The 25,742-nt window shown below is 39.3% G+C and overlaps 1 protein-coding gene across 6 annotated transcripts in view; it reads left to right on the top strand.

Moving 5' to 3' along the window:
• JAG2 (jagged canonical Notch ligand 2) overlaps positions 1–25,742 on the top strand; it is a 69,696-nt gene that overhangs the window by 17,705 nt on the left and 26,249 nt on the right. For all 6 annotated transcript variants that reach the window (XM_086895609.1, XM_086895612.1, XM_086895613.1 and 3 more), the window contains 3 exons: positions 9,515–9,569; positions 16,176–16,430; positions 17,379–17,439. In XM_086895609.1, coding sequence (XP_086751735.1) covers positions 9,515–9,569; positions 16,176–16,430; positions 17,379–17,439 — 371 coding nt within the window. The remainder of the gene's footprint in view (positions 1–9,514; positions 9,570–16,175; positions 16,431–17,378; positions 17,440–25,742) is intronic.

The following is a 25,742-nucleotide window of genomic DNA, read 5'->3' as shown; positions in this document are numbered from 1 at the left end:
AGGAAGGTTAATTAGGAATAGCATTAGCCTTCATCTGTGCCACATGGAAGCTAGAAGGGGTTGGTTTTGGCTAGTGTAAATAGAATAGCTAAAGTTTGGAGATGAATTATGAAATTATTTCAGCTATTTTTCTGTTGGTAAACCTTGGTTTACCAATCTTCTCCAAAAGAACTAGTGGCTTTCTTACAGTTAAACCAGGATTTTTGTCACAAATGCGCTGATGAATTTTTGTGTGAGAAATTGCTATGAAATCATTAAGCTTTGTACCTCACTTGACACTTGTCAATCTTCTTCTGGTGAAATAAGTGCTTGCTGTATTTGAGCATTTCTGTTGTCTTGCCTTGAATGACAGTATGTTCTGCTTTGTGTCACCTGACTTAATTACTATTAAAAGGCTGTCTGGATTACCTTTTCCTCAGGGGATGTTTCAGAAGTCTACAGTCCTCTAAACCTTTATTCTAAATAATATGATCTCCCAGTTAGAGCTTTAGCTCAGCTTGTCTTTTTTTATCTGAACAGCATTTGTTGCATTTACTGCAACAAGTACCTGACTGAATAGCGTGCTTGGGTCAGTGATTTCTGCACTTGTTCTATTTCATGTGATATTTCTGTGTTGCAGAAAGGAGAATCTTGATTAGATTTTTCAATTGTCTTCTGTCATGATTTTCAAAGATGAGTTCTGAGATATAATTATAAATCTGATTTAGAATTGTGCTTTGTTTCTCATGGTTTCCTTTTCTTCCTCAAACACATTTTTGATTATCCTGGGATAATCAAGATTCCACATTGTAATTGTTTTATTAATTTTAGCACTGTCTTGTTTTAATGTCAGCCATCAGAAAAAGTTAAATACTTGCTTCAGAACCACACCTGTACTGGAACTGGAGTTCAGGGAACGTAAACAAATGTTCCTTGGAGGTTAAGGGCAAGAATATAGAAATCTGCTTGTCATTGTCCCTAGCTTTGTTTTCAACCTGAGAGCCTCCAGAAGTAGTTGTGGTTGGTCCCTCCAAAGTATTTGTACCAGTTTTCCCTTGGACTCCCAAAACTCTTAAAACCATTTTTCCCTTGGGCCACCTGTGTAGCATTTTGCTAAGTTCTGCCTAAAATGCTGTCTTCTCTGACCTCATTTCTTCAGGTCATGAGTCCTGTTAGCTTACTTTCTTACCTTTTAGTTCTTGGCAAGACCATGGAAATAGATGATCTACTCCTGACCCATCCCTAGGGCCTGTTCAAGCAGTCTGTCACATGCTCTGGTTGTGTCTTTTCCAGGCTGAGGAGTCTTGGCCAACACTTTAATTTCTCTCATGGAAATAACTTGATTCTTTGTTCTCTCTTGTGTTTCTCTGGACCTTTGATTTCTACAGTCCACCTCCTGAAAGACTTGATTTTCTCTATCTTCTTTCCCTATCCAGGGTGTTCTTTTCAACAGACTTCTGAATATTAAGTAGTCAAGGCATGGATAAGAGTGAAAGGCAGATCTCTTACTGTGATCAAAGAGCTTGTGTTGAGTTTGTGAAGGGAACTCATTTAGCTGAGAGAAGCTACATGGCTTTAGTGGATTGAAGGAGTAGCTGGTTATGATTATCAAAAGATAGAGTTAGTGAAACCTTGCTTATCAGTACAGATTTGAACAGAAGAACGAGGTCACAGGTATCATTAACCCAGGGTTGTGACAGGCTCTATGAAAATCAGTTTACATTCAACAAGGTTAGAAGTTAAAATGAGATTTGCAATGTTGTACACCCACTAAAATAGTTGGTACAAATAAATTCTGAAAGATACTGTAGAAAGAGAAAAGAGTAAGACTAAAGTTGTTTAAAGACCACCTAGAATGTCATTGTTCTAGTAACTAGAGTAAAGTTGCTGGTCATTCATCTAAGATGAAACTGATTATTTTTTCATAAGCATTACGAAAAAGCATTGCTTATTCAGTTGGGGAAAAAAATTCCTCCTTGATGTATTGATTAGTTTGATAAGCCAGTACTTCTGTTGAGACTTGTGTCACAGGGGAGGTGCCTAGAAATGGCATAGGCAGAAGGCATTTGTAGTAAAATAGAAGTGTTTCAATAAAACTGACAGTTTATAGCATAGATTAGTATTAAACATTGATATTCTTGTTTCTTGCTGGAAAATCTCAAGAAAGGCAAATTATCGTGGGAGTCCTGAGTAGCTGAATTTTCACTGATTTTTTTTTTTTTGTTGTTGGTTCTGTAAGTATATGGAAAACAGATGATTTCTAAGTCAATCCTATGGTGTTTGCTGAAATTTAAGTGGCCACAGTTGGCAGCTTGGACTTCATAGTTGGAACTTAATCTCCCTGAACACAGCAGAGATGTGTACATGCTGGAATCAGGGGAAGGGGGATGGATAGGGTGGGGATGAATAGCAGACAGCTATAAAAAGAAGAGGCAAGCATTACTTCTGTTCCCCTTGGACTAGCATTACTGCTATGTGTGTAATGGTGAAAGGCACCCCTTTAAAATAGGGAGGGGATCTTCTAGGAGCTGAGAGCTGTCAGGAGATGAGCTGTTCTTCAGATGAAATCCTCACGTGACTGCTGCCTGGTCACATCTCCTGCAGGCTTTTTTAAATGAGAAGCTAATGATTTGCTCCTGGTGCTGTGAAAACTGTTCCTGGGGTGCCTGTTTCCTTTTTCCTCAGGGATGCTGCTGCCCTGGCTGCAGCAGCTGTCTAACAGGTGCTATCAGAGGTCAGGGCCAGTGCTGAACCAAATGTGCCATCTCTGACTTGCCATTTGTCACAAGGTTGACTTGGCTGAGATGTGCTTTGAGTTTCTGTCTAGGGTGCTAAGTTACAAGAAGGTTGTGGAGTCTTTATTCCCATGGTTTAGCTTCTCATATGTAGATGGATCTCCAGAGGGCTTTTTGATCTGACTTTGAGCTGACTGTGTTAACGTCCTGCCTTGAGGAGCTCTTGTCTGTCATGGCATTTTGGGCTTTTGTGTAAATGGGTCACTGTTTCCTACAGGCATTAGCTAGTATGTGACTTGAGATGAGTTCAAGAACTCCACAGCTGAAATGTTTGCTGTCCCATAATATATAAAGACCCCTTCACACTGAGAAACTCCTGATCCATTCTGTCACTGCAGGAGGATCAGAGTATCTCCAGAGTTCCATCTGAAGATCTTGCTGCAAATGGGTTCTGTGGGAAGGTATATCAGGATCCTGGTAGTTTGATCAGCCTGGAGAGAAGCACACTGCTTCTGTTTCATAAAACACTAGGCACTGCCAAATAGGTGTTGCAATACCCCTTTGAATTCCTCCTTCAAGTTGTTTTATCTCCTGGATGTGTGCAGCTGGTTGTTGATAGGATTCTTCCACCTAGTTGCTAGGTAATTTTCTTTACCTGAAATGAGTCTCTACCTGTGTGTTAAATTTGATATATTAACTCCAGGACTGACTCTAATTCACTTGTTGTTTTTATTTGTACTCTTTTTGCAATGAAATTATCTTAATAGTCAAGATTTCCCTCTGCCACCCCCATATGCACACACACATACACACCCCTCCAACTCTGGTTTTGCTTAGTTTGGTGGAGGAGTGGAATGAGTGTTCAGACTCATGTAGGTGGAGATATCGGCCTGTTGTCTGTTAACCATGGCAAAAAATAGCCCCCTCACCCCTCCCTGGTTTTGCAGACTTCCTAAAGATTGTCAGGTGGGGCTAATTCACAAAGGGTTCCCCTCACACAACAGTAGGGCTCCAGAGTTTGTAAACATCTTGCTTTTGTGACTGGGCCAAGAGGAGTATAACTGCAGTAATTGCTCTCAAATACAAAACTTGAACTTGCTCAGCTGCTTTCTGCTATCTGCTGCTGATGTTTGCAGGACTCTAACCCAGCCTTCCATTCCTAACAAAATGGGATTGTTTGGCCCTGGTTTCCAAAGGGAAGGCTTTTGTTTAGGACTCACTATGATTGTGCCTGAAATGAAAAAATGAAGATGTAGAGGATGGTCATCATTATGATTTTGCATGGTGGATGGTCTCTGAATTCAGCAGACAAACTTCTTGCATTGCATGCAAGTGGCTGAAATATCCTTCAAGTTTCAGAAAAGTCCCCTACCCTGCCCCCAGCCCCCATGTTCCCCCCAAATGGGGATGATTTACCCCTTCAGTAAAGGTCCCTATTATGACTCTATAATGTCTGTTTCTACAAGATAAACCTGAAGACTGCCTGTCTGCCCTTAAACTTGTATTCACTATGAGTCCTAGATCTTCTCAGAATCTTTCTTAGTTTCTTCCTTATTCACTTTCCACCTCTGGGTTATTCATGAGGAAGTTGTATGAACTTGCTGCAGAGTTCCTGGGGAAGGAAATGGAATATGCTTGCCTTGAAGTCAGCTTTTTCCATGGCAAGCATCTGCCTGGGGGAGGGGGAAGAGGTGCTGAAAACAAGAAAAGGGAGGGCAAGCCCACAGACCTGTGCTTGTCTCACTTGACTCTAAGTTTCTTATGAAAGCAAGTATGAGAATTGACTGTGCTGATCAAGACTTAATGGACTTGGCTGCAAGAAATATTGGTTATGGCTTGTTCCAGAAGTTAAAAAAATTAACCTGCAGCAAGACTAGTGATATGCCATCCAGTGTTTGGACAGTTGAAATGTTTGAGTACAAATGTTTCCTGTGCTTGATTGAGGTTTGAAAAGAAAAAGTGTTTACTGGAGATGAGACCCTGCATTTACTGTGTGACTGTAGAACAGGAAGATAAGGTGGGCTTGGGATTTGTTTAGGAGCCACGCTTTCTTTGTACTTCATAGCTTTTTCAGAATGTGGGTTGGAGAATCTAACTTCTATACCTGACTGAAAATGCTGTCATCAGATTGATCATCTCTCTTGGGATGAAAATTCTGACATGACTGGTTTGCCAAAAAAAACCCCCATACCTTTTGAATGTTGATTTTCAGATATCAAGGTGATAGTAATAGTTCATGAAAATACAGTGCCAAACCAATATTACAGGTCTTGTTTCCCCCCTCCCCAGAAAAGAGGTCGCTGGGATAGTAGGGGGAGTGTTTTGTTTAGTATAAACAGTGGAATAATGCTTTGAAGTTGCTTCTGTCAACACCAATCCTGAGGAAAAAAACACAACTGAGGCAGCATCAGCAGGATAAACAGACTTAATTTGTATCTTTCCAAGCTACTTGGCATATCTGTTTAGTTAACTCCTACGAAATGGCTCTTGCATAAGCTGTGCTCTTCTGCAGGAGTGCACTGATGCTTTTCTGACTTGTAGCCTTCAACATCTCCTGAGTTTTGTTGTGATGAGCACAAATGATGATGATATGTTTAATTCTTTCCAAAAAATAAACCTAATCACCAGTCAATAGAACTAAGTCTGTTTTCTAGTGCTGTATGTTCTGTACCCCCACTCCCTTTCCCTCAAATCTGTACCGTGGTCACGTCAACAATATTTTCTAAATGTTTTGCCAGTACTAGTCCTAAATATTTTGCTAGTCCTGGTTGAAATGAACAACAGATACTACCTCACAAAGCTTCTTGTATGTATCAGAGCAGACTGGAATATGCATGTCCTGCTGTTCTATTAGCCTACAGCAAGAGTTGTGTGCAAGTTAAATAAGCATGTGTGGTGAGCTGTGTGTGTATTATGAGTAGGGCTCATGATTTTGGGGCTTTCTTAGGATACCTGTTTAGTGTTTTTTGTTAGATTTATGCATGAACTAAAGCACACTTCCATCAACAGTCTCCGTGGAGAACAGTTCTTAAATAACTTTTAAGTGAGCGTGTTCATATTAAAGGTACATCAAGAAGCCAGGACAGTGCTGGATGATGTGAGGGAGTTAAAGATTTGCTCTATGGGTAGTCCTTAGGTTCTGAAGAAGAGCTAAATTAACGCAAGTTCTGTTGCTATTCAATTTAAGAAAGATGTCTGGTGTCAATGTCTCTGCTAGAGATGAGTTACTTGCAGCTGGTGTCAGTAGATGTGTTGGTTAGAGACTTTCTGTAGAAGAGTTCAGGTGTGATTAATGTCAAGTGATGGTAGAGTTTCCATAAAATAAGTATGAAGCTGAAAATATCCCTTAAAATTCATATCCATTAATGTTATTAAACTTTAGTGCTTACTCTGTTTATTAGGTTACACTCAGGCTGAGTGTATGGATGTTAAAATTTCCTAATAAATCATTTTGATAATAAAATGTGTTTCTGATAATTGAGCCATAACTGGGAAGCTCTCAGTGCCACATATTATGAACATATTTAGTAACACAGATGCTTTTTGTAACTTTTCAGCTGTCCTTTTAAAGTGAAGTGCAATATTCAAAGACATGTAAGCAGATCTAGCGCAAGACTTGATACATGTGGTAGTGGGCAAGACTGGTTTTTTGAACGAGTGAGTTAAGGACCAGTTTTCTCTCTTGAGGTGTAGTAGTTGCATTCTGATGATCCATTGCACTACCACAAGGAGGAATTCCTCTTTCAAGTTGATGGAGAGGAGGAAGGATGACAGGTTGGGTTGGTAACCTTAACTATCTTCTCTAGAGGTAAAGGAACCATAAAAATCAGTTTTACAGTTGCATTTTTGCTGTGTCTGTTTGGGGTTTTTAAAGAGTGGCTGTGTTACTTAACAGAGAGCAGAAGTTGGACAACTGAGAACTGTCCCAGCTGAAGCTGATGGTTCAGTAAATACACATTTGTCTATCAATACTGTGTAGTGCCATTTGATTAACATCTCTAATCTCCTGCAAATGTGACTGCAAGCCTTCCTGAAAGGTTACACTCCAAATGCTTGTTCATATGTGAACAGCCAAGTGCCAGCCTGGTCACCCATAAAAGTAGACTCAGGGAAGTGAAAGGTCTTTGTCTTGTCTTTGTTGAGTAGGTTCTCTAAACTTGTTTCAGATGGGCTGTGGTTCTTGTTGGTGACCAGTGGGACGATGGTTAAAGCAGATGCTGGAGACCAGGCCTGTGGGACCTGGGGCCTCCAAAGGCATGAGGAGGCAACATGAGCTGTGTGGGCTCCTCCACATTTTGGAGGAGCATCTCTGCACCAGAGTCATAGTGGCTCATAATGTACTTTTAAGCTTTTATAAGGCTGTAAAGCAATATTTTTGGTTCCAGAGACTACACCAACTTAGACCATGAGGTTTGCCACCAGAGCTGTGGGATTTCTTATTATAAGCATCTAAAATGGGTAGAATGCCTCTTTATTGCCATTCACACAGTCCAGCACAGTCACACTGGAACACAGTGCATTGCTTGGAACTCTTTACCCACGAAAATTCCTTAGCATCTTGAGCACAGATGCTTTTAAATGTTATGATGGGAAAACATAGATGACTGGTCTGTTTTCCAAGATAGGAAGTCCATCTTAAATTTTTTGCTGCCTTTTGTGGGCAGTCAGATGCAGCAGCCAATTTGCAGCTGGACGGACCAGCCCTTGCATAAGTAAAGACATCTGCATTTGAGCACTGGTCTGTACTTCTAACACAAATCAGTGGAACACAGGAAAACTAAGGGATATGTTAGGAGGTAAGTAGTTAAAAGTGGAAGATGTGGATAACTTTGGACCTTGCATTGATTGGCAGAATTCTGCCTAGATATTAGCTCATAATTTTGGTGCAAAGTAAGGAGGCAGAAGTTGCCAGAAGATGATGTTAGGGCAGTATTATATAGAACTTATTTTCTCAACTATTCAATGTATGGATGTTTTTTTCAGGTAGCAGTTAGGAAGAGGAGTTGCAGGTAGTGTTTTCAGAGTACAATGGAATCCTATCTGCTTCCCCAAGTGCTGAGACTGGGGAGTGCAGGGAGTTGGAGGGTGAAGCTATTAAAATTCTCTGCTAATATTTGTCTTGAAAAATCAGGTGGAGTTGAGCTGTGCTTTCATACCTCAGAGCTTGAGCCCTTTGCTTTCTCAACTGATCTCTCTCAGTTGTCCATTTCCAAAGGCAGTACAAACTCAAGTATGTCTCTGTCCAGTATGGTCACTGCTGAGTTCCCTTTCCCCTTCCTTTAGTCTAATCTAAACAGTCACCACTAAACCTGTTTGTATTTCACTGATGTAAAATCATCTTCTCTAGCATATATCTGAAGGTGAAAACACAGTAGACTTATTTTCAAAAGCTGAGTTGTGGTTTGTATGTTAATGTAAGTGAGCAGTAGGAAAATAAGCACTCAAGTACATTTCTGAGTAGAATGATCTCTGCTGTAGTCATGGAAGACCTCAGAGAGCCCCTTCTGCTTGGGAGCTGCATTGATCCTGTTGCTGCTGCTCTTAAAAAATGGGGAGGTTCCAGTGTTTTGATCAACCCTCCTTGGTGTGGAGTTGAGGGGTGTATAAAGAGCTATCTCAAAATAAAAACACACATCTTGTGATGCAACAGTAAAATAGTCCCAATGACCCTGTGAAAGATGGCTGAATTCTTACATAATCCTCTTCCAAAGAAAGTCCTTGCAATTTCTTGGCTGAGTGTCCCCATATCCATGTGAATTTATAGATCATTAGGCTGTGAACTTTGTACACATTAGGGCTTGGCTCTGCATGAAGATGAGTATAGGATGACTTTATGATAGTGGTGCAATAACTCTTTTCTGTTCTTGATGGTTTTTCCTTGATTTTGAATGTATGTGAGGATCTCAATATTATTTGTAGCACTTGGAAACTATCAAAGCTGAATGGTTTGACAGCTATTCTTGTTCAACTCAAAGCAGTTAAAAATTATCTATGCATAACTTATTTTAAAAAGTTTAGTGTTTGAATATCAACATCTGTCCTACATATTTGATCGTAAACCAAGGAAAATGCCTGAAGCCTTGGTTTAGTGAAGTAAAGCCTTCATGTTTTTTCTAAATCATTTAAGAGCTGTCTGAAATCATGGGTTTTTTTCTTTCCTCAGGGGAAAGTACAGTACCAGGTGTGCTTACTGTAGTAATTGTTTCTGCTGTGTCTTTTTTAGATCTGTTTTTTAACATAATAAAAATGCTACCCTTTCATAAGACAGAAGTCTAAATTTTTTGATAGATGAAGGATGAAATGTGTATTCCTTCTTTAGATATGTTTTTCTGATCTGGTATAGACTTATTTTTCATGTGCTTTCTAAATGATAGCTCTCATTCCTTTTTAGGGGAAGTGGTTCAGTTCTTTAAGTCTTAAATATCCCAGCTGTTTCCCAAGGTTCAGAACCTCATTTCATTTAAACCTTTTAGGGCTGCTTCTGAAAAGGATTTCTGTGGCTATGCAAAGCTGAGCACTAGATGCAGTGGGGAGAGAGTAATAATAATTCAGTCCTCAATGTATGTATGTGTGTGCATGGAATGTTTTTGTTTTGCTGTTAGCATGGCTTGTCCCACAATATTTTAATGCTGTTGTATTTGAGAAGATGCTTTCAATGGCTTTCACATGACAATGGAGAAGTGAAACTTTCTACTGCTTTCAGTTGGCTTTCTTGTAGCAGTAATATCTTCTTATTTCAAATCAGTTTGTCTGGTTATAACAGTTTATTACTGTCTAATTGGTGTCTTGTTTTTTTTCAGAGGTCGTTCACATTAATATTAGAAGCATGGGATTGGGATAATGATACAAAAGCTGGTGAGTATTTATGCAAAGGTTGGAGTTTGTACTTTTGTGCAAATTGGGGAGGGGGAATATTGTATCCTGCTCCAGTCAGCCATCCCTCCAAATCAGCTCTAGGCAAACCTGTTATCTGAGTAAAAAGGGCATGTACAAATCCAAACAGTGAGTATTGGGTTAGGAACTGTGAAAAATTATTACTTTATAGGAAAAAGAGAGGACATTTGAAAATAAAGAGTGTAATTAACACATGACTCCTGATAATTAGCTCTAAAAATGCTATGCCCTTTTTTTTAAAAAAAAAACATAATCTGTAGAGTTGCACTTCAAATTCTCCTCAGTCTGCCTGTGATCCCACTAAGCAATATTGTGTACTAGATACCTAGATCTAGTACAAGTACTAGATCTCTGCAATAAAAAGTGTACTTCATATTTTTGATGAAATTGTTTTGAATCTTGGTATGATCCCTTCTCTGTTTCTCCTTAAGTACTGGAGCTTACCTTGCATTTTCAGTCTGTAAATGCTAATACTCAGTTTCAAGGCAGGGTTATTGATCTGAAGTGAAAGCAAGATGATTTTATAAATACTTCAAAACCATATCAAGGTGCTCATTGCCATAATGCTGCTAAAGCAAGACTCCATCTTGAACCTACTCTTTGTAAATGGTTTACAAATATGTCTTAAAATAACCAATGCTTCTGTCTACAAGAAAAAAATGAACCTCAGACTTGCATTATGGTTATTGATAGACTATTTCATTTCAGTTGGGATCAATGTAGAGGAAGGTAAGTGTTTGAACATTAAGATAATGAAGGGGTTATATATTTCCCAAGTCATCATCAGATTCTGTATCAGTATGAGCAGTGGTGACTTTTTAGCTTGTTCCTGAAACCTTCTTCTGTTAGAATTAAGCTTATTTTGTCTTAACAGCTCCTTTAGCCTTTTTCTATTTGCTGTGTTTTCTTTACATCACTGACATTAATGCTGTTGCAACCTTTCAGTTGAGTTTGTCCACAGCCTTCTTGAATGGCACTTCCTAAAGCTGGGTATGGTATTCAAAATGAGATCTTGTGTGCTGAGCAGAGTAAACCTGAATCTTGAGTAACTCAGAATAACTGGTTGGAGGAATCCTTTTGAATGCTTTGTTTCAGATATACTGTGTGATATTAATTAATTGAAATGATATTCAGGTTGGGAATAATTTATCTAGGGGCAGCTAGTACAACAAATATTTAGAGTATTCATGCCCTGGATACAGAGGGCAGATCAACTCATGAGATGGAAAGAACTGAACATGAAGAGAGCCTATCCTGCCATTCATCTGTATGCATTCAAGTGCTGGATTTCATTTTTTAATTAACTTCTTAGTAAATAAGAGTATTGTAACTTTCTGTTTATTTCTTAGAATTTGCAGAATCCTCTTGCAAATCTGTAGCTTTAAACCCCAGATTTCTTCAAAAGACACTTGATAAGAGGACAGTCACCTCAGGCTTCTGTTAGGTCTTTGTTATGCTTTTTAGTTTAACAAGCTCTAACAAATCTCTTTACTTGCATTCTTTTTTTTCCCCCTGAACTTCAGGCCAACAGGATATAGAGTGTCTTCTGGAGGCCCAATGTGCCATCTCCTTAAATTAACAGTTTCTATGAACTGTGGGAGAGTATATAAGTGTCAGATTACAGTTTAGCTCTATGAGAAACTGCTGATGGAAAGTGAACTTCCCTTTAATTTAGGCTGCCAGAGAGAGGTACTGCAAAGTTATATTGCAGCTGAAACCTTGAAGGCTTATCAGGTGAATTTAGGAAGGCTTTGTTAGCTTGTAATTTGGCAGAAGACTGGCTAAGTGCTTGTTTTGGTTAAATGTTTCTATAGTCTGTTTTCTGATTTTGTGATAGAGATATGTTGCTTTGCCGTGCTTCAATTTAAATTTGCATATAAGATTCCTAGGAAGAATTTCTTAATGTTGAAGGTTTTCCTTTTATTTTATTTTTTTTGAGGGATTTTGGCTGTAAGTCTGAGTCCTCCAGTAGGTTTTGCCTTGTGAATCTGTCAAGATGCAAAGATGCTTCACTTGTATTTTTGCAAGCACCGCTGAACTGCCAAACAGGCACAGATCAGTAAAATTTCACTTTAGAGAAGAGGAAAGGGAATACAGCAGCTCCTCCAGAGAGCAAACAGTATCAGGTCCTGGAGGGGTGAAGTGAATGTCTGTGGAAAGCCTAACTCCCTGTCAATCCTGAGCACTGGGCTGATCTGGGGATCGGGTTACATGTATCTTCTGTTGCTACTGTAAGATAGATTAATCAAAGTAATTGCCAGAGTCTGTTTATAAGCTGATTAATTAGTTTTAGAGTCAGGTTTTGCTTTCCTTAAATGGGGATGAGTAAGGCTGAAAGTTAAGTGTACAGTCTGTGTTCCAGCTTGGATTGTCAAGTGGGTATTAAAAACCAAAACAGCCCAAAACCCCCCATCCAAAACAAAACAACCTCCCCAACAAAATAAAAACAAAAAAATAGCAGCAACAAAAATAACAAAACCCAAACAGAACAACAAGGAAACAAAAATCTTCTCCTAAAACCTAGAAAGAGAGGCTTCCAGTGAACAACTTGAAGATTCATTTGTCATTCCTTCCCTCTGTATCTGAGCATCCTGCATTCTTCTTGCACTCAGTGAAGGCAGCAGGACTCAGAGCTGACCTGTGAAGTACCATCTCAAGAGCAAGTCTGCCATGGCAAATGTTTCCCCTGTACACATTATTAGAGAATCCTTCAGCCCTGGTTCCTGAACTGCTCCTGTGTTTTTCTCCTTCTGAGTGTAGCAGGGTTGGCTCGGGGGTAAACTTCTGGCAGTGTAGTGTTACCACTTGTTTGCTTTGGGAGGGTGGAAGAGGGGGAGAGGAAACTGGCTTAGATACAAAGTCACTGCAGAAGGCCTGCTCGCTGTCATCTGTCACAGCAGTTCCACTTTCCAGGTAAGTCACTTGACTTGGCAGACCTAGCAGAGGTCTTGGCAATGCCCAACCCAGCCCTGCCTTGACAAAGCAAGCTGGCATCTTCATATGTGAAGTAACTTTCCATTTGACTCTTGTCTACTGCAGGGATGCAGTGGTTGCTTTCCTCCTTCCCATTAATCTGTAGGAGACTAATCTGTCCACAGTGCTCAAAAACATGCTGAAGAGAATATGCTTCCTGAGAGAGGACACCTCCTACTCCTTTGGATGTGAAGTTCATCTGATGTCACTCTGCTCCTTTACAAACAACTATCAGCATCACCTTTTGTAGGGCCCTTTTGGCTTGTTGGGAGTGTCTGACCTCTGCCAAGGGTCAGGGTGCTGATGGACTGTGTTCTTATTTGTATATCACAGTTAGATACTCTTCAGATAAGGCTTTCTCATCCGAAAATCAGATGCTCTGGGAACATTAATTAAAGAACTACCTTTTAGCCATCATTTCCTTTATGCAAGCATCCCTACTACTATCTGCTTTTCTAGAGAGGCTTGTAGAAAATCTAATAATCAAGAAAATTGCTTGGGGGCTGTTTGTTTTGTAAGTAAGTTTGAGTAATGAATGATGCTTTCTTGACCAATAACCAAACAAATTCAATTATGCCTTTACTGAGGGCTAAAGAAGTGTGAATCCCTAAGATCTTCTTCTATGGCAAAGTCAGATGCAGGGAGCAAACTCGTCTCATCAAAACAGTTAGGTGAGAGAGGCTGAATATCTTCAGACACACTTTGGTATTGTGGGGGAGGAAGGAGAAACCTTGACAAACACGTTCCTCCCTGTGTTTACAGATCTCTCTGGGAGATGCACCTTCTACCTTGGATCAGTGTTAAATCTTAAGTTAAACAGAGCTCTCATACTTACTCTGGTACCTAAGTTTAGTATTAGAAATGAAATGTCTTGGGGCTGATTCCTTCATGCCTTTTGTGGCTCAGGGTAAATTATTTGGCTTGCTTATTTAGGCTGTTAAACCCTGCTTACACTGATACAAGCTTGAGGAAAACCCCTTAAAACTCTGAATACATTCCTTTTCAGACGAGCTTGTGAAGATAAAGTTTAAGTATTCAAAAAGATAAAAAGAACACTTCTGAGTTATTTCCCCTGTTCCTGACCCCCTGGTATCAAGAGGTCTGTTCTGCATAGGTGTATTTGCCCTAGCTGTAATGCTTGTTCCAGTTAACTGGGTCTGATGAATCTCCATTAGCCTGAAGATTCCTGATAAGAATTTTATTACATAAGCCACTCCTTTAATCTCTTAAAATGAGTGTTCTTCAGTCCATCTGATGCACTTTGAGGAAACACTTTGACAGCAGTAGCTGCTGCAGCTGTTTATAAGGAGCCTATGTTACTTATAACAGGAAAGCAGCTCTGTAATATATATTTGCTATTTGTTCAATTTTCCTTGACCATCTGGTGATTCAGCATGTTTTCCTTTATAGTTTTTCAGATCAATAGTCATTGGAGGAAAAGAAGATTATTAAAGGATGCTGAGATTTGCTCAGGGAAATGGTGGTGTCACCATCCCCAGAGGTGTTTGAAAGACATGTAGATGTGGCACTTGGGGACATGGTTTAGTGGTGGTCTTGGCAGTGCAGGGTTAGTGTCTGGGCTTTGATGGCCTTAAAGGTCTTTTCCAACCTAAAATGTTCTGTGATTCTGTCTAATCATTAAACTTTCAATGGTGACTGGTGTGATAAATATCCTGCTGGTAAAATGTGAAATGCAGACAGCCTTTTCTGTCTGTGCACATGCTGCTGGATGATGGAGGAGCCCTTGCAAGGGAATGAGAGTTAAAGAAGAGGGATAGGCTTCAGTGTGTCTTGGCCAGCCATGATGTATTTTATGAAGTCTAGTGCAAGGAAGTGTGACTTACAGCTTATACATGGCAATACCACTTTTATTGATAAAGCAGAGAGATACTGTGGGGTCTTTATAACTGGAGTACCTTTCAATGCCAAGTTAGAAGGGATTATTTTTAAGTTCAGTATTTTTTAATTTCTAGTGGAAACATTTTTATAGAAGCAAGCTTAGAAAAAGATGCCAAGAGAGCAAGATACTTTGGAGAGCCTGATACTTCTGTAACTATTATTTTCTCTTAATATTGGAGGGGCTGCAAATTGTCACCCTAGTCCTTTTACATGCTGAAGGGAAAATGCTAAGAAATGCACAGGATTCCTCTAAACTGTCAGTAATGTTCTGGTTGAGAAACAGTCATTCCTTGGGTTTTGTTTTCTAAATATATGAGGTTAGTGAGTTTTAGAAAGCAACTGGGTAGGTAAAATGTGTTTGCTAAAGGTGGTAGCTTACTATTGCTTGCTACCAGCTTGGCATGTTCTGTAGTATTAATAATTTGAACTTCAGGCTTTAACTCACTATTATATTAGCCTTTTGCTGTGTGCAAGTTTTTGGTTATTAATTTCTTTTAACATGTACTTTACAGAATCTTTATTTAAAAAGAAATTGGGTGGTGAAGCTTTGAGCTGGCATATGTTCAAAGGAAGCTTCTGTACCTTTTTCTCATCCTTAAATAGTGTTTAAGTAGTTCCAGATGCAATTTGCAGTCACCTAGAAAACCCATTAGAAAACTCTTCACACTGGGGTTGCTCACTGTCTGCCCTTACCCCCCTGCATTGGGCTTTGCTTATTTTCAATATTTGCCGAAGCAACTGTATAATTTCATTGTATTGGCATAGTTGTCTCACCTTCTGCTAATGAAGCTTCTATACAAAGAATTACATGGATGAAGATACAAAATGTATATTAATGTAAATGAAAATACTTTGTGTTGGGAGTTTCTGTAATGTTACAGCCTAGAATCCTCTTGTCCCCTGGGATATGCAGTTCTTTGTGCAGGTTTGGCCTTGGTGAGTGGAGCCTGGCAGTAGCAGAGCTGCTGCTTTCCATGGGGACAAGGCAGGATGCTCACAGAGTGTGCTGCAGCAGGGATCACAGTTATCAGGAGTTTCACTGATAAGGAGAATACAGAGCTGAGAATGGCCCTTGACAATGCTGGCTTCACTTGTTTATTTCTCCTCAAAATGTTAAACACTAGCTATGCAGTGTTCTATGGAATGGTTGTTAAAGATGTTTTGTCTTTATTTTTAGAGAGAATGATAAAATAGAAACAAGCTAGTTTATGTATATAATACAGGCCTACTGGAGCATTCACTATTGCTCAGTAATCTTGCAGCAAGTGGAATATATTGTTATATTTTTTTAAATTAAACTTGCAGCAGAGAACTTTATCTCAGCTATGATATTATGCAGATCTTGCAATTTTGTAAGAACAAAACGGAGGCAAGAAGAGCCTCAGATCAAGATAAAGCTGCTGGTTGTCAGCATGTGGGTGTGGTATGTTTGGCTGCCTTGAAAAAGAAGCTATTTCCTATGGATTATGTTCCAGGGTTTTTTAATATTTCCTCTGGGACACTTTTTTAAATTGGCCTTCCTGTAATGAACTTTGCAAGGCAAAGGAAAATTCAGTTATACAGTAGATCTTTATCATCTTAACATTTTCTTTGCTTTCTTCCCTTAACCAATTGAGTACTTCTGATTGGATTCCATATGTCCTTGTGTGCTATCAAACTTAACCCTCTGTTGAATTTACCTTTCTTTCCAAAAAGGTGAAAACTTACTAATAGAGCGAGTGGCACATGCTGGCATGATCAACCCAGAAGATCGATGGAAGACCCTACAAATTAATGGTCCTGTTGCCCACTTTGAAGTGCAAATAAGGGTGAAATGTGACGAAAATTACTACAGTGCTCTGTGCAACAAGTTCTGTGGCCCTCGAGATGACTTTGTTGGTCACTACACGTGTGATCAAAATGGAAACAAGGCCTGCATGGAAGGTTGGATGGGAGAAGAATGCAAACAAGGTAGTATGTTTCCTTTGTCTTGGATTAGCCCTGGTGTATGTAGAATAGGTATTTCTGTGGTGTCAGTGCTGTAGCATATTAATTGTAGCACTTACAGGCTTTGTCCTTTCAATACAAATCTTTGCATTAAACATCCTCTCTGAAAAGTGGAGCACAGGATACAGTGTTGCATCTGGTGTGTGCTGTGAGCATACCTAAACGAATTTAGTATTCAGGGGAAAATCTTTTTACTAATTGACTTTTTTCAATGGTGGTGTTCCTTCAAAGAAAAATGCTGCATTACATCTGTTAATGTTAGATTTTATTGAAGTGATATCATCACTTACACAGTAGACTTCAATCCTATAAAAATGCACCCATAACACTGTTTCTGCAAGTGAAACAGTTTTAAGTGTAAAGTGCACAAAGCTGAAAGCTTTTTGATAGCCTTTAATGGGAACAGAAATTTGAGTGTAGTCATCTCTTACAATGTACCACTCAATCAAATCTCTCTGTATTTTGCCTTCACTAAGTAATTAGTGCTAAAATTATTTGACATACTCTTCTTCCTTCTGAGGGCTTTTTGGTTTTGTTTTCTGTTCCTTTTCAGTAAAAAGCTTGTTAATGATGGGGAGGATCATTTTTAGGGCTTACTCAAGGTCATGTATCACTTAAAATTTGGGATTTCCAGCATAATACCAGTCTTACATCAGGTTTTAAAAACAACCATATTTTGTAGAAGTTTCAGTGCTGACACTCCTGCTACAAAGGTTTTTGGCTGTAATGGTGCTGTGTTCTGTGAAATAACTGTTTGGAAGGATCAACTATTGGAACATGGCAGAAGGTGATCTCCTTTGCACACACAACAGGCTAAATGATAGGAGCCCTACCTGAAGAGTTCCAGATTGCTGCTGTACTAATGGATACCTGGCTGCCCAGATTGATGCTCAAATCTTTTTGTGTCTACAGCTGTGTGTAAACAAGGATGTAATCTGCTCCACGGGGGCTGCAGTGTACCTGGGGAATGCAAGTAAGTCTGCATGCTTCAGTATCTTTTTTTTTTTGGGTGGGGGGAGCACTGAGTGTCCTCCATGTATATTGGCACTTTTAAAAAGTCTATTTTAAAATGGAAAAATTCTGTACAAGAACATGGATGGAAATGGATTTGAAGGAGATGTCATATATGTAAGAACTGCATATACTCTAAACTGTTTTGTGATACTGTTCTATTTTTTGCTTATATAGGACTAAACTGATTTGCTTCATGTAGTTCAAAACTGTGCCTTTATCAAATGAGAAAAATCTATATTTTTATTACTATTATTTTCAAAATCTTTAGGAGTTTTAATCTTGTTTGTTTCTCTCAAATGAAAAGGGCAGCTTGTTCTTTAGACTGTTAGATGAGGAAATTCTCACAGTCCTAGAGCACTCAATATACATTTTGACCACCAAAATGTAGTACATTTTGCTCTTCCAAGAAAAAAAAGGGGTTTTGGTAATAATAGAGATACAGTAGCAACCCCAGCCTAGACTTTCTACCCCAGGTAAAATTTTTTGGTCCCCAAATATGAGAGAACAGAGTGAAATGTTCCCCTAACTTTGTGATGCAGCTTAAGTGGACTGTGATAGCAGGGGCAGCTGATTGTTTTCCTGCAAAGGTTCAGACATTCAGTGTAGTAGGTCAAGGGGAAATGAGTGTTATTTTTACACTGGCTGTTGAAGAAATGGGACAGGTCCCCTTGCAAGTTTGGGATCCTGTGTAAGTTGTTGAGTTTATTTGTGGTCAGAGTGGTATGCACCATTGTAAGGGTGGGTTCACACAGCGGCTCCGTGTTGAGCCTGCTTGGTTGGAACGATGTGAAATTGAGCTGTGGCTGCCAGAACCCCTGAGAGCTGACAAATACCACTTTGTGGCAAGCTGTGACAGTTTAATTTGGCTTGACCCTTCTGACTACTGCAGCCTCCGCAGAAGTGGCAGAAATGGGATTCAGATAGCCCAGCTTAGCTGTGTTTAGGGTTGAGCTGGGGTTGAGGTACCAGTTCATGAGCATAGGTGACATGCAGACAAGTCCCATCCTGCTGCAGAGCCTCATGTTTTTAACACTGGGGGATAGCAGATGAAGCAAACCTTAAATTGTTGCAACACAGAGTGGTTTCTTACTGCCCTGAAGCCTTCATCAGATGCTGATGACTTATTGGGAGGTTTGTTGCATTGTAGTCCTCTGACTGAAAACTGTAAATTTGAAGTGCAGTGCTTCTGTCTGTGTGTGGTTTCACTTCTCAAGCTATAAAAACTTCTTTAAAAGATTTTTTTTCAGGGAAGATGTTTAAATGATGGCTTCCTTTTTGTGAAAGAAAAATATTTATATGTAAAATTATTTGTGATTTTTCACACTAAATATCTTCCTTGTGATTTCAAGTATTGGGTGCTCCTACTGCTGTTGTGCATTTTTTGATGCAAGTAAAGATTGTAACTGAGAGCTGGGCCAGTATCATTTCTGCTTGCAGAAGAAACAGTCCTTCCCTTGAGCCTTCCAAGACTGCATTTGTTCCTCTTGAGAGACTATGTTAATGAATTTTGATTCATGTAAGGGTTTCTGGTGTCCTCTAAGTGTTGAACTAGCATCCTAGGAGCCTATGAATATTTGCTTTTTGAATACAAGTGGTTTTTGGCTAAATGTGTAAAAGAAATAGATTTAAGCAAATACAAAGCAGTACCTTTGGTTGGGGTTTGTTGTTTTGTTGTTTTTTTTTTGGATGGGGGTGGGTGGGTGAGAAGGATTAGTACAGTTTCCCTTTCAACTTCCATTTCTCTGTGATACCAGCTGTATCTGAGAAGGCAGAAGCTGGAGAGGAGGAGGGAGGATTCAAGAAGGAGCTGTAAAACCTTTTGAGCTGAGAGGCTGGGTGCTGTTAGCTTTATCAGGGTGGCTGTCAATAGGTGATCTCACATGGTGAAGATCACTATGGAGCTGATGTGAGGAAGCATCTGGGGTTGTAAATCCAGATGTTCTCTTGCAACCTGCCCAGCTAAACTGAGCCCATAAAAATAACCCTGAGTCTGCTGAAGGACTCTGTCCAGGTATCTCACTGTTGTGATGGGTGGATTCTCTCACCTGAAAGGAAGTATTGAGGGAAGGAGTAGTGGATTGTGTACAGTTTACCTTGTTTCTTGATGCATGTCTGCTCAAGTCAGATCTGTGATCAGCAAGCTGAAGGAGAACAATGACTTTTCTCTCTGTGGCCACTCAGTAGTATTGCAGAAAGTTCTTAGCTATCTCTTTAATGGCAATTGTGTTCACACAGAAGCTTTAAATTGTATCTTTAGATTGTATTCTGTCATTATTATAAGACTATATTGGAAATGTTGCTTTTAACCAAAATGGATAATACTTTCTATAGAAAAATGATGCTGGCCTAAAAATAAGCAAGGCTTACAGACATGACCTTTATCTTCAGCAGTACAAAGGAAGCTGTTATTTAAAAGAAACTGCTATGTTTGGTGCTATTGAATTTTAATCTAGATTCCTTCATCCTGGTTTTTGGACAGCTGCCACTGTAATTTAACAGGTGAAAACAATGTCCTTTTTTAATTCAGAAAGAAAATGAAAATGTGAGAAAAAATATGGGTGTGAGGTAGCTGGGAACCAGCTGGTGCCAAAAGCTACTTAATTGCCAAAACTTGCAGTGCTGTTAGTAAATAGAGAAGCTGGAAAATGGTTTCCACTTTCAACTTGCATGAAAATAAAGGTAACTTAGGCAGAGGCTCCAAGGCTTCAACCAAGGTCCCAAGAAAAGCTCTATTCTCTGTTTCTTATATTCCAATGTAACTTAGAGCCATTCTTGGATTAAAAGTTACACTAAAATCAGAAGTAGCTAAATTACCTCAGACTGTTAATGAAGGCTATGTCACTGGTTCTGGATGTGTATCATCCTTTGGTCAAGTTTGTGCATCTATTTGCTTTGAGAAAGTTACTGTTGAGATGTTTTTTTCCATTTCTTCCACTGAGTTTCTATCAAAATGGAAAATAAGTAGGGAAGGCCAGGTGTCTCAAAATGACCTGATGTAGGAGGTGATTTTGTGATGTGGCTAGGTCTAGGTGATGTATTTCTGTCATTGTGGAGGTAATTCAGCAAAAATAAAAGTTTCCTGAATAAAGGTGAAAAATACATCCTTGGGGAAAGCAAAAGCAACTTAGCTGAGTCTTGCAAGGATGGAAAAATGCTACTGTCCTAAAGAGAAAATAAACCAGTCTTTATCCACAGTGCATAAAGAAAGACAATAAACTTTGGTCTGCAGTGGCAGGCTAAATGGTCTTTTTTTATGGACTTCACCAGGCCAAAGTAGTAGGAGGGATTATCAAAGACACAACATTGCAGAGCCTTGATGCTGGTACTTTGTGTGTTTTTACATCATTTAAAGTACTTTGTTAAATTCCATTAAGCTGTCTAGAGGAGAATGAAGTTTGATCTAATGGCTCATATCTGGCTCGGGTTCAATGACCTCATGAAATTAGCAAAGTTGAATATAAAGAAACCACCAGTGACAGTGTTTTTCCTTGATTAAATCTGCTGACCTGGGTATGTTTGGTACCACTCATAAACTGTCACTAGGCTTAACAGCTCAATCTTTCACTTCCTTGTTACCCAGAGTGGTATGGCCTTGGTTGAGGTCCAGATATGCCTCATGTCTGGCTTACATTGTCATAGCCCTGCCAGGATGATGGTATTTTCAGAAGTCATTCTACTTTTCTCATTGCCTTTGAATGTTTGTTTCTCATCTAAAGCAAAACAAAAGGAGTTGAATCCCTAGCACTGCTCAGCTTGCATTCTGGAGCCATGGTAAGAGCTAGGTTTTGTCCTGGGAAATACCAGTCTTACTTTCCACAACTGATACAAAAATTTCTTTAGAATGTGCAGACAAACTAAAATGAATTAGAAATGGGATCATTAATAGTACCCTAATATGAATTCTTGTGAATAAATTAAAGTTTGTGTGCTTTGAACCGACTTATTCTAGAATTATACATGACTGTTTTAGTTTTACAGTTTTGGTTATTTTGTTTGTTTAAACATGTACCTTATCTTTGCCCCATTGAAAAAGTTTTCTCAAGCTTTCTGTCCAGTGCCATGCCTTTTGTGGTCCTTGTATTCCTCTTCAGCAGTCCTGCAGTGCCTGCAAGTGCTGTGGGCATCTCCCAAGTGGTTTTGCTCCCTTCATCTGTCACTTTACAGGCCAGACTCTGCTCAGCTGTTACCCAGTACTTTCTTTAGAGATGTAGAAAAGCTGGAGCTGCAAAATGAGCGACAACTACCTGGAGTATTGATGGCATAAAACATGTTCTAGAGAGTCTTTGTTAGATCTTAGACTTCTCAGTAGCTGTCCAATATCACTGATGTCTCTGATGTGGTTTTGTGATGGTTGGGTAGATAACATGTTTAATATCAGCATTGGGGAACTTTGTCTAAGCCTTTTAACCCAGCAGCTGGATTCTTATAAACTCATTCTTGGGGAAAAGGTGATCTGGTGAGGCTTTTCAAAACAGGTTATTATTGAAAGACTCTAGAGGACTAGCAAAAGGTCATAGAGAATTGAGAAAATGAAGGAAATAAAATTCCTGCTTCTAAAAATTGGGAGAAAGTAAGAGGTAGAGATCTTCCACAGGTATTCCAGAATGGAATTACGAGAAATCTCATAGGGCTGCTCTGAGCAGTAAACTAGAAAACTATTTGGGCAGTGTGCTTAGCTGCTTTGGCATCTGGCCAGCTCAATTCCAGCAACACTGGGCTGCCCATGGTTCCTAAAAAGTGAGGCTGCTGTTTGGCCCTGCAGGAATGCACTTGGTACCAGGCTTGGGACATCTCCTGTCTCCTATTTGGTGTAAGATATCCTGTCACAGCTTCAGGTCTCAAAGATCTTGTAAAATTCTTACCATTGCTGTGTCCTTCATCACGTTGAGTTCTCTTGCCTGTTATAACCAGTGTGCTTTTATTAATTTTTTATGTCCTAGTGGTGAGCCCTTAGGGAATGTTGGTAAGCGTTTCACAAGTAGACACCTTAAGTTACACAAAGAATTTCATGTTTTGCTTCTTTATCGGTCAAGGAGCTGAGGCATGCTCTGCATGAGTGGGCTGGGAGGGTATAGAACATATCCTAAAGGTGGATGTGCATCCAAGAGATGTGAGTGGGTGTGCAGGAAGTAAAAACATGTAGTGCTTGAACTTGTGTCTACAGCAGTGTGGGGAGTGCAGCTGAACTAGAACAGTAGATCAAAGCAGCAGAGAGAATTCAATATCATACTCCAAACACTTTGGGACTTTAAATTTTAGACTCTCTAGTCTGTTCTTATGGCCTGAATGCCTGTTTGCAGCTGGAATACATTGGGTGTGCTCCTGGCATACATTGTCTGATGTTACCTTAGTTTAACCTAAGAGGAATCCAATTCCTTTGTTCCAAAACAGCTCTGTGATGTGAGCTAACACACCATCAACAGGAATGATCAGGCAGTTCACTAAAAAGCATGTTCCTGGTGTGAACTAATGCAAATACAGACACACCCTTAGAGCCACTTATGTAAGTTAACTCAGCCATGTTTTGGCTAAAAACTTTTGAACCATCCCCTCTTTTAACTTGTTCTCAAAGCTCTATGTAGTACTGGAGTTAGACTGTTAGCTTTTAATAGCTTCCTTTATTAGAGGAGAAAAAAGTTGTTAGGAAAAGTTAGTATCTTTTGGTGTGATAAGAATACTGAGGGGGAAAGGAAAAGATAACAAGCTTCAGGTAATTAAATTATTGGAACTCATTAATGAGTATGTTTTCCTTTGCTATTCACAAAATTATCTTTCCTATTTCAAAGGTATGAAAGTGGGCAAAGTGTTTCTGTGACAAATATTAGTGAATGAGTACTGTACTGCTTATTAACATTGAATCCAGATGCTCAGAATTGTAGGATCTAACAGCTGGACAATATTGCTGCCTGCTGTGCAACAAGTAATCTCCTAAAAGTTTAAACAGACTTTCTTACGGTTATTTTAAGTAAATAACTAATATAAATCTATTGTTCTGGCCTATGCAACACCATCCTGTTCACGTCACTCGAAAATTTAGTGGTTTTCTATTTAAGAGGGTTATTTCTCCCCCACCCCTGAATGATGCATTTTGCTTCTGCTCTTAATGTCACTGTTTTGCTTTGTTTTCCTGTATCGAGTGTTTTGGCCCCAGCTTCCACTTGAAACATGATTGGGAGAGGCCCCTTCCAAAAAGTCTGGTTATAAAAAGGTATATGAATACCTCACAGTGATGTTCTCTTCACTCTTTGTATGATGTGCAATATATCAGTAAGGTGTAACCTGTGATATTTAAAGGTTTATACCACATTGCCTACATCCTCCCTAAGATTTTTTTACATTTATTTTTAGTCCCCATAGTCTTTCATTGACTTCAGGAATAGACTTCAGTTTGGTGGTTTAGGTGTATTTATGCATGAAGCGCTGACAAAGCTCTGTAAGTAGGTGTAGAACAGAACTTATTTAAGTATCCTCTCATTCTTATGAATTACAGAGCTTTTTTTAAGGTTAACCAGCATAGATTAGTGATTGGATGAGATGGACAATGCAAAGTTTCTCAGCTGAACTTTCTGCACAGAGGGATCGGGACTCTGAAATAACCAGAAGTGATTGAACCAGGAAACAAACCATGTGTGAAGATAATACAAAAGAACTGAGTTTAAGCTGACCATCAAGGGCACCCTGACTTTCTGCTGTGTTGGGAGAGGTATCCTCCTTTTGGATAAGGAAGAGTTAATCACTGAAGGTGCTGAGACCATCAGGATCTGAGTACACCTCTTCACCTTTCCACATCACTTCCATAATTGCCCACTGTAGGATTTGACATAAACTTATGGAGTCTGGACAACATTTCCAGGGTAATCTAGTCCCCTCTTTGCCCAAGGAGGTCTAGTTAGACCCATTAAGTTAGTCCCATCTGATTTGGAAATGTTCAGTTGCTGCAACCAAGCTCTTACTAAATAATTATAACAAACTTCCTCAGAAGAAAGCAAAGGCTGCTGTGAGCTTTTTCCTTAATTGTATCTCTTTCAGAAGAACATAAGGAAAGCATATTTCTGTAGAAAAATAGTTTATTAGACTTGATAAGTTTAGTCTTTGAATGACCCCAGGAAAAAAAAAAATGTTCTGTTTCATGCTTTTTTCCCCACTTTCCTGTGCCTCTGGGTACACATGTGCCTTTGAACTGTGCAATGTGATAGTGCTTTTGTAGGATTCCCTGATGTTAAATTTACTACTTTAAATGCACTGAGGTTTACTGTAGAAAGTCCTTATCCTGAAATTTAGCTGTTCAAAGCCCACTGAAATGAATTATTGTGGCTTTTTCTGCTTGTCAAGGACAGCAGTGGTTTTTGTGCACAGTTGCAGTTTTTCTAATCTGACGATTGAAGAGTTGTCTAGAATTTTTGCTAATGTTAACTCCTGCCACCCCCACCTCTAGTCTTTTGTTTGAATTCTCATTTTTCTATTGCCACCAGACTCTTATCTAAGGAAAATGGAAGCTGTGAAGTGTTCTCGTAGAATTACCAGATCTATTCTCCCAAGTTGTTGGTTTCAAGATAACCAACAATTGTTCTTCTCTCCCTATTACACTCTGTGTTAATTGTGACCCAAGGGGATGCTTTAGTCTGGGAGCAGATGCCTGTGCTCCAGCCTTCCATCAGGAAGTTGCTAAACTATAACAATCTATTTATGGTAGCTTCTTTGTACTGCTAATAACCCAGCAAGGGCCAAGATTAAGCCAGGTCTGATTTTGTTTTGCATGTGCTGGATTGTGAAGACAAGTTTGAGCTGATGAAGTCAGCAGAGGGGAAGGACAAAGGAAGTAGAATCTTGATTCCAATAAGAATTTTCTTTGTCTCTTGAACAATGAGAATCCTTATAGATTCTCTATATTTGGCTTTCTTATTTTGTCAGATGTGAAAATTTAGAATTGCAATTTAGTTGATTCTCGACTGGGATGGGAGGGCAGGGAAGAAGTAACTTTAGCCCACTATTAACTGCACTGGAAGTTTCCTTTAGGCTTTTGAACAGCTGCTTAGTACTTGAAAAGGAGTTCTGGTTTGGGTTTTTTTTTCCTAAATGATGTTGAATTTGTGTTTGTACCATTTGGGTTTCTCATAGTGAATCATTAATCATTTTCACCTTTGTTTTTTGTCTTGATGTTTTTTCATAAATAACATACCCATATCCATAAATGACATGCAACCAAACCCATTTCTGGGTTGATTTATCTTTATTGATCCCATCTTGCTCTCAGGGAGGGCT

This window comes from Cyanistes caeruleus, chromosome 6 (assembly GCF_971803275.1).
Source record: "Cyanistes caeruleus chromosome 6, bCyaCae1.hap1.1, whole genome shotgun sequence".
In the NCBI taxonomy this organism is placed as follows: Eukaryota; Metazoa; Chordata; class Aves; order Passeriformes; family Paridae; genus Cyanistes; species Cyanistes caeruleus.
Note: the sequence above shows the minus strand (reverse complement) of the source record. Positions and strands in the feature narration are given on the sequence as shown.